This window comes from the organism of the source record quoted next, unplaced genomic scaffold, assembly GCF_019419815.1.
Source record: "Pyrus x bretschneideri cultivar Hongxiangsu unplaced genomic scaffold, Pyrus_bretschneideri_v1 Contig145, whole genome shotgun sequence".
Taxonomy (NCBI): domain Eukaryota; kingdom Viridiplantae; phylum Streptophyta; class Magnoliopsida; order Rosales; family Rosaceae; genus Pyrus; species Pyrus x bretschneideri.
This window is the reverse complement of record NW_025999441.1, coordinates 130,742-141,954: the sequence shown is the minus strand read 5'-3', so window position 1 is coordinate 141,954 and position 11,213 is coordinate 130,742. Positions and strand designations below refer to the sequence as shown.

At 35.8% G+C, this 11,213-nt stretch overlaps 1 protein-coding gene across 1 annotated transcript; it reads right to left on the bottom strand.

The window, feature by feature from the left end:
• Window positions 1-288: 288 nt before the first annotated feature.
• LOC103936011 (F-box/kelch-repeat protein At3g06240-like) lies at window positions 289-1,516 on the bottom strand. The gene has a single exon (XM_009345847.3). It carries the CDS (start codon window positions 1,489-1,491, stop codon window positions 289-291), a length of 1,203 nt encoding a protein of 400 aa, XP_009344122.2. The 5' UTR covers window positions 1,492-1,516.
• Window positions 1,517-11,213: the final 9,697 nt, after the last annotated feature.

The following is an 11,213-nucleotide window of genomic DNA, read 5'->3' as shown; positions in this document are numbered from 1 at the left end:
ACAAAAAAAAAAAAAAAAAAGACACATTGTTATGTCTACGGTTTGAGTTTAGAAGACCAAACAAAGACATTCAATTGATCAATAAAATAAAATAAAACCATACAGGACGGGGGACAGTAAAAATTCATATATGAAAGTTAAATGTAACAGAAGATGAGATTTAGAACAGTGCTAGGCTATGAGTACTACTACTGTGGATATGGTCTCAACAAAACAAAGTTCCATCTATATATATTATATTATGCATTCAAATATATAGGAGAAAATGGAACTTGATTTGCCCTCAACTCACTTGATTGGAACAATACTTTCCACATAAATTAGAGCTTTAAAAGCTCTAACTTGATTGAGAATAGGAGGAATATGAAGATAGTTGAGATTTCCGGTACTGGAATTATAAGAGCTAGCTGTTCCACCAGAGGTTTCCATAAGAAGCTCATCTGTTTTCCAAAATGTAAATAGATTTTCAATGCCTTTTAAGGGTCCAAAGGTTAGGAGTTTTGTCCATGAACTTTTAACTCCGTCATAATCGTCCATTACCCATATTTCATATAATGTAGAATCCTCATCACTTGGATTGTAACAAGAGCCAAAAGAAGCAATCGATTTATTACACAGAAAAAGATTAGAAAACTGAAAATCAGATTCTCTTCTAGAAGGCAATTGTATTCTATGAAATATCTCTTCACCTAAATCAAATGAAAGTATGAAATTTTCTTCATCGGTTGCAATCCAATAACAAAATCCATTCAAGTACACTGAACAAGTATAACAATAGGTTTCACTTGATATATCAATCTTGATCTCTCTCCAAGAGTTAGCAGTCGTGGTATATACCTCAGCCGTGTGAGGAAGAGCAATACGATGATAATCGTATTGCTCAGCATCTGAATACTCACAATTTTCAATAACTTGCACGACCTTGTATTCTTTAGCTTTGCAATCATAACCAAATCCCAATAATGTAGAGATCGTGTTCAACTGAAATTTTCTCCTAGAACGGGAAGGTTGAAGAAGGCATGAATGGGGAAGTTGCCTAAATTCCCCAGTTGCAGGATTGCATAAAATAACATATATCCAATGAAGAGTTTTCCATGCTAGTACACAGACAATCCCATTGCAATAGCCACCAATCTCTACGAAATCATGGCCTTCCAATGGACACGGTATATTGACGTCCTCAACATCATAATGAAGGTTGTGATCATCACTATCAATGGAAAGATTAATCATGGACCAGAAAACTTCTGGTTTCCAACTTCTATCCGGGAAAACACGATTCTGACAACGGTTGAGAAGGATGCAAGTGGAGGTCGATAGTTTGTTGTTCATAGAATTGTTGAGGTGTTTGGCAACAAAACTTGGAGTATTGATGAGAGTGCACCAAGACTTGCGTATGCATTTGAATCGCATCAGAGACTTGGGCGGCAACCTAGATAGTGTTTCGACCACCCTATCTTCAGGAGTTTCACTTTCACGCACTTGGGACATTTTGGCAATTTGCTCCACAAGAATTCTTCACACGTATATATACAGAGGAAAGAAAACCACCAATTTGAGAGCCAGACTAAATCAAACTACAAGTCCCTAAGACCTGGTAGATCGAGATTCAATTTCAACAGTACTAAATAAACTTGGAGTTCCAAGACCACAACATATATAGCTATAAAAACTAGGAGTGATCGAGTCAGTTTCGAGTTTTATGGAGGATCTTATGTTCAAATTTTACTATTTTTTATTTTATTTGATACAAAACTAACCATTCAAATTTTACTTTTTAATTCTACATTAAATTGATAAAACAAAAAAAATTGAGGAATGGGACCCTAATCTTTTCTTTTAGATTTTGATATTAGACACATTTTCAATGTTTTATTTCTCATAAATCATTTTCAAATTAAATAACCAAAAGCATTCTTAAATTATAAAATAAATAAAAAAATCCTATTTGTCATTTTCTTATAGAATACTCATAGGCTTTTCGTAAGAATTTGTTATATAACTCGCACTCTTACTTATGTACATGACGTGAAAAACTTGTTTTGAGCTCGGCTTGTTAATGGATTTTCTTAAATATTGTGTTCTTCATTTTCAAAATTAATTCTTTTTAAATTACTAGCCAAATACATTTTACACTAATTATTATATCTGATTACTGGAAAAGTATTTTCAAAAGTATAACTAAACTAGCCCCAAGTTTTCACCATCTCTTTAGTAATAAACCATCTTCGAAAGTATTATCTTCCAAATGAGATTTGAATTTGTGATTAAGTTGTTACAACCTCTTAATGCCATCTTCTAGCATATCTATCTACAGTAAGGAAATCCCTTTGGTAAATCTAAAACAAAAGCATGACAATTGACAAGAAATAGGGCAACATAAGATGGACCATATATCTATATATACCAACTTGGAAGTGGAGGGAGATTTTGAAGTCCTTTTTGGTGTTGTTATCGGTACCATTTTCATTTGCCATTGAATGTCATCATATTTACCAGAAGCAAACTTTGTGACAGAAGCTACGGCTGATGTCTTCTTCTTGTTGGATTGTTATATAACTGACTCTTCCTAATGACTAATGAGGCAAGATCAACTTGATTCTAGGATTATTTCAATTTTAGTCATTTAACACTATGCTTGAATGAGGGAAATAAGTATGAAATTTCGGAAAAAAAATTAGAATTTATAAATTGACATGCATCAATTCTATTGTTTTGATTCATAAACATAGAAATTTAAAATTTTCGCGTGGAAAAAAAAAGCTTGGAATTTGGGACCTCCAATTCTCAAGTTTAAATTTCATGTAAATAGATATCATTTCTCAACTTATATGAGTGAGAGCTTAAAAATAACAAATTTCGTATTCAAATTCTATTATTCTGTTAGGTTAACCAAACAATAAAATTCATAAATTCTAGAAAATAAAATTCCGTCATTTCAATTTCCATCATTATAAAATTCCTTAAAAATCTTAAATTTCCTCATCCAAATAGAGTGTAAGAGGATTTTCCGTGTATTTTTTTTTTCTATAGAAAAACATAAGGTGGAAGAGTCCCAAATTGGTGAAAGAAGAAACCTTGCAAGGATTTCTATATTGCCAATTGGTTTTATGAAGGAACCTCAATTCTATTTATGGTCTCATAGCAGGTTGTCTCAAGTGTGAGCTCAACGGCCACACGTGATCCACGTCACCGGAGTTGTGTTGTCCACGGGTTAGGTTTGAAAATTCGCCACACGTGAGGGGCATGTGAGTATGTGAAGGTTAAAGAGTCCCATATCTATGAAAAGAGAAACTTTGCAAGGACTTATAAGTAAGTTGGGCTATTTTTGAGAGCTACTAGACCCATCCTATTGTCTTATTTTCCCAACCACGTTATAATCTCACCCACCATAAAAAGTTAAAAATTAAAATGTTATTTTCCCACCCACTATTATTCCCAAAATAACCTTTAATATATACATACATATGAAATTATAAAATTGTCTCTTAAAAAATATAACAAATAATATGTAAATGAAAACCACTAAAGTCTGCAAATTCAAATGAAAACGACAGAGGTATCCAAATTCAAAAGAATTCGACAACAACAAATTTAAAAATACGATGCACAAATTCAAATGACCTACACACAAATTATTCTTCTACATTTTCAATGGAAACATAATCTTCTACCTCTTCCATAAAAGCGTCATCTTCTACCTGTTCAATGAAAAAGTCACCTTATAAGTCCATTGCTATTTTTTACTTTCTCTGATTGAAAGGACATGAAAATATGAGTTAGGGTTTAAGGTAGACAAATTGTTTCCCATGCCAAACCTTAGGGTGGAAAGATAAGACATTGGGATGGGAATAACATCACTCTTTCCCATATTCAGAGACGGATCTATAGAGGGACTTGGGAGGTCCCAGGACCCCTCGGTGATCTTGAAATGCTGCTAGAAATTTTACAGATGACCCCTCGTACTCGAACACGAGGTCTATGTAGACTGTCTGTGCTGCAGGCGGCAGGTTGCAACTTGCAATGGAGAAGAAGACGGCAGGGGAGAAGAAAGACAACAGGGCTTTTTAAAAAATTGGTCCAAAACGCAGTGTTTTGGCCTATTTTTTAATTTTTATTAAACCAATGAGACAAACAGTGCCGTTTGTCTCCACCGTTTGTAACATGATTCCATATTCTTTTTGAAAGCCTAGCCCCACATGGGCCATCTTTCCTATCCCGAGAGTCCCTTTCGCTTTTCCTTTCCCCGTTCCTCTGCTTTTCCCCCTAATCCCCCCATCTTTCTTATATTCACCCAAAACCCTAAATCTCTAATCCCACCCAATCTCATATTATAATTACCTCCACTTGTTTCGATTCTCCAAGCCACCACTATTTGGTTCCAAATTCAAGTAAGTTTTTTGGTATTCTAATATAATCTCAATTAAATTATATTAGATATTGGTGGAGATTTTTAGTCTATTATTGATATGATTGTTGATATGTTTTATGTTTGTATACTCATTTTATCATTGAAATTTAGATGGAATTTTTGTTTATTGGTTGATTGGTATATGTTTTGTGTTTTTGGTTAAATGTGTACTTTAGAAATAAGAAATATGGAAAGATTTTTCAAGCCAAAGTCAATAGCACCATCTACTTGTTTGGGTAGTTCGAGCTCAAGACAAAATGAGTGTGACATTGATTTTAATAATCTTGAGAGACACTCAGGAAAAAGAATTCGAATGAAGGACTATCCTTCTAATATTCAAGATGAGGTCCGAAGAGCATATTTGCAAATGGGACCTTGTAGGCCTACAAAGTATGAGTTCCCATACACTTTGCATGCAAAGGCAAAGCAATGATTTGTTGTTTCATGGTTTGAAGAATATGATTGGTTGGAGTATAGTATATCTAAAGATGCGGCATCTTGTGTTCATTGCTATCTCGTTAAAATCAACTTTTCACAATTATGAAGCGATGCCTTCACTGGGGTAGGCTTTAAGAAATGGAAGAATGCAAGAGAATGTTTTGACAAACATGTTGGTCCTATTGGTAATTTCCACAATAACGCTAGAGAAGCGGCTAGTTATCTAATGAACCAAAAGACACATATTGAACCAGTTGTGATCAAACAGTCAGAAGAGGAGTGTATGAAATATCGTCTTTGCTTTAATGCTACTAAGTTCTTGTTGTGACAAGGCCTTCCTTTTCGTGGCCGCGATGAAAGTGACACTTCGAATAATAGGTGGAATTATTTAGAGCTCTTGCAATTCCTTGCGGACCATGAGAAAATAAAGGAAGTTGTGTTGGAAAATGCTCTGGGAAATCTCAAGCTAATAGCTCCAATTAAAAAAGATATTGTCAATTCATGTGCCTTCGAAATTATTAAGGCTATTATGAAAGAAGTGAAAGAGAGTAAATTTTTTTCTATAATGGTAGATGAATCACGTGATATTTCAATAGAGGAACAAATGGCAGTGATTTTGCATTATGTGGACAACAAAAGGTCAAGTAATTGAAAGGTTCGTGGGAGTCCAACATGTTACCGAAACAACTTCAAGTAAACTAAAGGAGTCCATTGATGAGTTCTTGAAACTACATGATTTGAGCTACTCCAACCTACGAGGTCAAGGTTATGATGGTGCGAGTAATATGAGAGGTGAGTTCAATGGCCTTAAAAAAAATAAAAAATAAAAAATAAAAAAAAATTGTATGAAGAAAGTTGTGCATTCTTTGTTCATTGTTTTGCTCGTCAACTACATTTAGCTCTTATTGTCGTAGCAAAGAAAAACTCCGATGTTGCCACTTTTTTCACATTGACTAATAGTTTGGTGAATGTTGTTGGATGCTCATGTAAGCGTCGTGATGCACTTAGAGAGAAAAAAAAAATCTCATGAAAGCTATTGAAAATGATTGTCTTGAAACAGGGCAAGGGTTAAATCAAGAAACTAGTCTCAAACGTGTTGGGGATACATAGTGGAATTCACATTATGGTGCTTTGATTAGTTTGATTACAATGTTCTCATCTGTGGTGGATGTGCTTGACATGATTGTTGAAGATTGCTACAATGATAGTGTTGGTGAAGCAAAAAGGTAATTAAAAGATTGTAAATCTTTTGAGTTTGTGTTCCTCCTCTTTTTGATGAAATCCATATTAGGAGTTACAAATGATTTGTCACAAGCATTGCAAAAAAAAAAAAAAAAAAATCAAGAGATTGTGAATGCAATGGCTTTAGTCAAGACATGTAAAGAACAACTACGTTGCATGAGGAACGATGAAAATTTTGATCTTTTGGTTGATAAAGTATCATCTTTTTGTGTTGAACATGAAATTGAGGCGCCTAATATGGATGATTTATATGTCATTCAAGGGAATTCATTGCGTAAGGCTCCAAGAAAGACCAATCATCATCATTACAAAGTGGAGCTCTTTTTTGAGGTCATTGATTTCCAACTTACAAAATTGGATGATCGTTTCGCTGAAGGTAATACCGAATTGCTTATTTACTTGGCATGTTTGAGTCCGAATGATTCATTTGTAGCTTTTGATAAAGAGAAGCTTGTTTGCCTTGCTCATATGTATCCTAAAGATTTCACGGATTGAGATAGATCGGCACTTCAAGATCAACTTGATATTTACATTCATTTTGTGCGTTCTGATAATGATTTTTCTCAATTGCGGGAAATTAATGAGCTTGCTAAGAAAATGGTGGAGAAAGGGTTGCATCGAACATTTGCATATGTATATTTGCTTGTTCAATTGACGTTGGTTTTACCGATTGCAACTGCTTCAATGGAGAGGGCATTTGCCACTATGAATATTATTAAGGGTCCACTTCGCAAAAAAATAGGAGATCAATGGTTGAGTGACAGCTTAGTTGTTTACATTGAGAAAGATGTTTTTTCATGTATTGGTAATGAAGCTATCATGGAACATTTTCAGATTATGAAACCTCGTCGTGGACGCTTGAATTAGGATTTTATAGCTTGTAATGTTGTTTTGCACATGATTTTTGAATGAAATGTATTATATTTAACTTTTCAATATTATTTTTGTCTATAAATTTTTTGACCTTTATTATTGAGACCCCCCGAGTTTAAAATCCTGGATCCGCCACTGCTCATTTGTCAATTAATTTTATAATGAAACCTCAACTTTCTTCACATAATTGATATCTCTCACTATAACAAATATGTCATTTAGCGAAACTGAAAATTTTCAACTCGTCACAAAAGTTGGAACATTTTACTCCCTTAAGCGCATTATATATAGAATATGGTGGAACGAGAAACTTAATCGATTTTTAAGGTGTTTTAATGAACAAAATTCCACATAATTTTAATGAAATACTAACAATATGGTGGTATAGCGAGTACACTAAAAATCGATCGTTTCCTACACTCTCTCGTGCACGTTTTAATCCAAAAGGTTCTCAAGTGGCAAGTTTTTGAATATCCTCTTCCTTGCCTTGGTGGCCCGCACAATCTAGATTAAATATCAATGTAATTACTGAAGCTGTTGGCACACCTAAACTAAAGTTTATTCAGCCCCCCTTTTAAAATAATATGTCAAAATATATTTAGCTCCTTCTACAAAATCATTTTTCTTTACAAATAAATCATAGTTTTACATGTTTATAAAAAGTTAAAATTTTTTAAATGCTTGTAGTAAACGCCAATTTTGTTGGACTTCCAATTTTGTTTTGAAGATGACGTTCTAGGATTCACATAGTCCTACCCTAATTAGTGGGATACGACTTGGTTATTGTTGTAGGTGAAACACATCTGCAAAACAATTGTCTTAGTTCAAATACTCACCCTTATTATATCAATGAAAAAAACAAAGGCACCTTGAAGAAAGAGGGAAAGCATTTGACTACCAACCTCTTTATGCCAATTTATGAAGTCAAGGAAGCACACAACAATGCCTGTACAAAGGTTCTTGCCATGATTCCAATCCAAAGTCCCATTCCCTTTAGATGTAGAAGAAAACAGAATAAAACTGCCACTAGAATTCCAACTACATCCAAAATCCCATTCTTGAAGTTGTCTCCCTGGAAGTGTGTGGTTCATTTTGGTAAGCGAGGGAAGTTGAGCCCTCGATATGTCGATCCTACCAGATTACGGAGAGGATTGGTGCAGTTGCCTATAGATTGGAGCTACCACCAGAGTTAGCGCAGATTCACAATGTTTTTCATGTTTCCATGCTTCGAAAATATGTGCCGAATCCATCTCACGTTATTCAACAAAACTGCTGGACGTGAATCAAGATGCGAGTTATGTCGAGGAACTAGTGGCTATCATTGACCGGCACAAGAAAACCTTGAGGAATAAAGTCATTCCGTTGGTAAAACGGAGGACTTGATGAGGAGCCAATACCCGTATCGTTTTAGTTGAGTTGTAATTTCAAGGACAAAATTTCTTTTAAGGGGGTAGATTGTAAAACCCTCCCCAATTCTTTATAATTTTATACCAAATGTTGATGAAAAGACAATTTTGGCCCCGGAATCCTACCCTATCCGGATCCCTTTTCAGATTTTCTTAAACTTCTCATCCCCTCTCTGTTTGCCACGTGGCAAGCACTCACCCCATCTCCTTATTTCCCCCTCCCCGAGTCTCTCTTAGCTCACTCTTCTCTCTCTCACAGATCTCTCTCTCATACTCTCCTTTCCCGATCTACCTATACACGCACATCGACACACCACCACCCCAATGACCTCACCACCACCACCATCACCCTCGCAAGACCTCTCTTTCTCTTAGTCACTGTGAAGCTCTGGGGCACCCAGAGGACACCCAAGAACTCGTGGTGTTCAAGCCTAGATTCCGGCCACCCCATGAAGAATCAAAAGTACCTAATCACTCATTCTCATCTCTAGCTTCATTTTAGTACCTAGTTTAAAGCCTAGGGGTAAGTGTTGACAACGATCGGAGCTTAGAAAGCTCCGGTCTTCTTCCACTTCAAGCCCAAACCCAAAGAGATAGGCCCTTAGGGCCATGCCAACTCTGGCTATTGGCCCACTAAACCCTTGGCCTAAAACATAAGGGCTTCGGCCCGTTGAACTTTAAACCCTATAACCCTTGGGCCGAGCTTTGATCCAAAACCCATTAGACCCAGGCCTTTGGGCCTTAGAACCCAGCCCAGTGGCGAAGCCCAGGCCACCGAACCTAATCCCAGACTTATTGGACCAAAGTTCTAAACCCAAACTCAGTCCAACCTAGCAACCCAACCGGGCGTGGCCGACGGGCAGGTGTCTGCCGGTGCCCACGCGTGGAGCACACACACCACCATTCACGGCGGCGCTGGTGAAATTTTGGGCGACTTTTTTGGTTACCCACAACGGCGCATGGCCACCAGAGCCGCCACCCTGTGGAGGTGCGCAGGGTACCCAAGGTCCCCTCTATGTTTTTCAACGTCCTGAATCCGTTTATGACGTCCATTTTTCAAAATTCAATCGTTTAAGTATAGTTTTGTTAATTGGGCCCTTTATGTACTTCGGTGCAATTATTAGCGGCGATCCCGTCATTCATATTTTGAACGGCTCTTCAACAACGGAGTATCTGTGAGTGGACCCCTTCTAAAATGCATACATGAAAGGCATGATTTAATGGTTACATTTTATAAAACGTTTTATAAGTAAATTGGATGTACTTTATATGACTGTCATGCTTTACTGAGAATATTTTGGAATATCATACTTTATCGAACTTATGTTCTTTGTATTATATATAATGGATGACAATATACAATATACTATTTATGAACATTATTTTACACTTCTTTGTAGTATATATCATGGATGACTATATGCTATGAAGATTTTTTGAGATATATGGTTTTATATTGGAACGAGTATATTCAATGGTTTTGTGCATATCCAGTGGTCACATATATGCCTTCAGGTGGGTGTTATAGGAGCCTACGGTGATTGATACTTATATATGCCTTCGAGTGGGTGTTGTATGAGCCTACGTGCGGAAAGAAAGCCTTCGGGTGGATGAAGAGTTCTATGTGCCTTCGGGTGACACTGATACCACTAGTTCATTATATACGATATATGTTTTATGCAAGGTTTTATGGCATGCTAGGGTTTTCGGCAAATCTATCACCTATTATGCTATTAGTTTTCATAAAAATTTAGGGGTTAGTATGTTGATAAATGTTTCAGTGATATATATATATATATATATAACTTGGTCAACTCATGTTTGTTTTGTGGCCCCTCAGGAAATAGGAACGAGGCATACGATCCGAACCATGAGGCATTCCCCTACCAGTGATATCATATCATCCTCTTTGCTTTGAAATCTATTGTAATAGCACTTCTCTATCTTACCTTCCGTTTATACTCTAAATTAGTTGTATGCTCTGAACATGTCATGCATTATCATTATATTCATTGTTGGCAATTGAACCTTATTATAGTATTTTGTAAGAATTATATTTGAATATTACTTTGCGTAGTTACACGCGAAATTTATATGCATTTTCGCATGTTCTCAACATATGCATTCATTAAATGGTTTGCGTCACCCTCGGATGTCGGCCAGCACATAGCCATTCCGATGTCCCCCAGACATCGGGATCGGAGCGTGTCAGTTATTGGTTACCTAGGATTAGGACTCAACTCAAGACACATCCATTCTCAGAGTACGTGACATGATGAGTGTCTGAACAAGAACCATTTTCATTTCGGTTTTGATTCTCAATGCAAATAAGTTAAAAAAAACTACATTATTTTATTCATACATGTATTCTTGCTATTTCAAAATTTGGGTGAGTTATTTCCAATTTTGATTTTAAACTCAGTACAAGTATTTGAATCGTACATTTTTATATATCTATTTCTGACACTATCGCATTATACGCATATATTTTTTACCATATGTTATTATATAATTCTATGTATTTTCAACTTTGTATTTTATGCGAATATAATACTATACTACTACATTGAGGAAGGAAGAAGGTATGAGCTTGGAGGCATGAAAAAGGAATCATTGCAATCCGATCGCGAGGGAATAGCATTCTCTTTTATGCAGCCGCTTTAACTCAATTACTTCCTTGTATATGTATTTATATACATATTTCCTCCCTATTTTTGAGTATTTTACATTTAACAAGTTATTTTAAATTTTAGGGACGAAATTTTCTTAACAGGGTAGATTGTAACGACCCGTCCCCCAAAATTTTAAAATTTTAAAACATGAAATTATGAAAATGCCCTTTG

Excerpts from the sequence above, each read along its gene's own strand:
- LOC103936011 (XM_009345847.3), bottom strand. The coding sequence starts at position 1,491 with ATGTCCCAAGTGCGTGAAAGTGAAACTCCTGAAGATAGGGTGGTCGAA.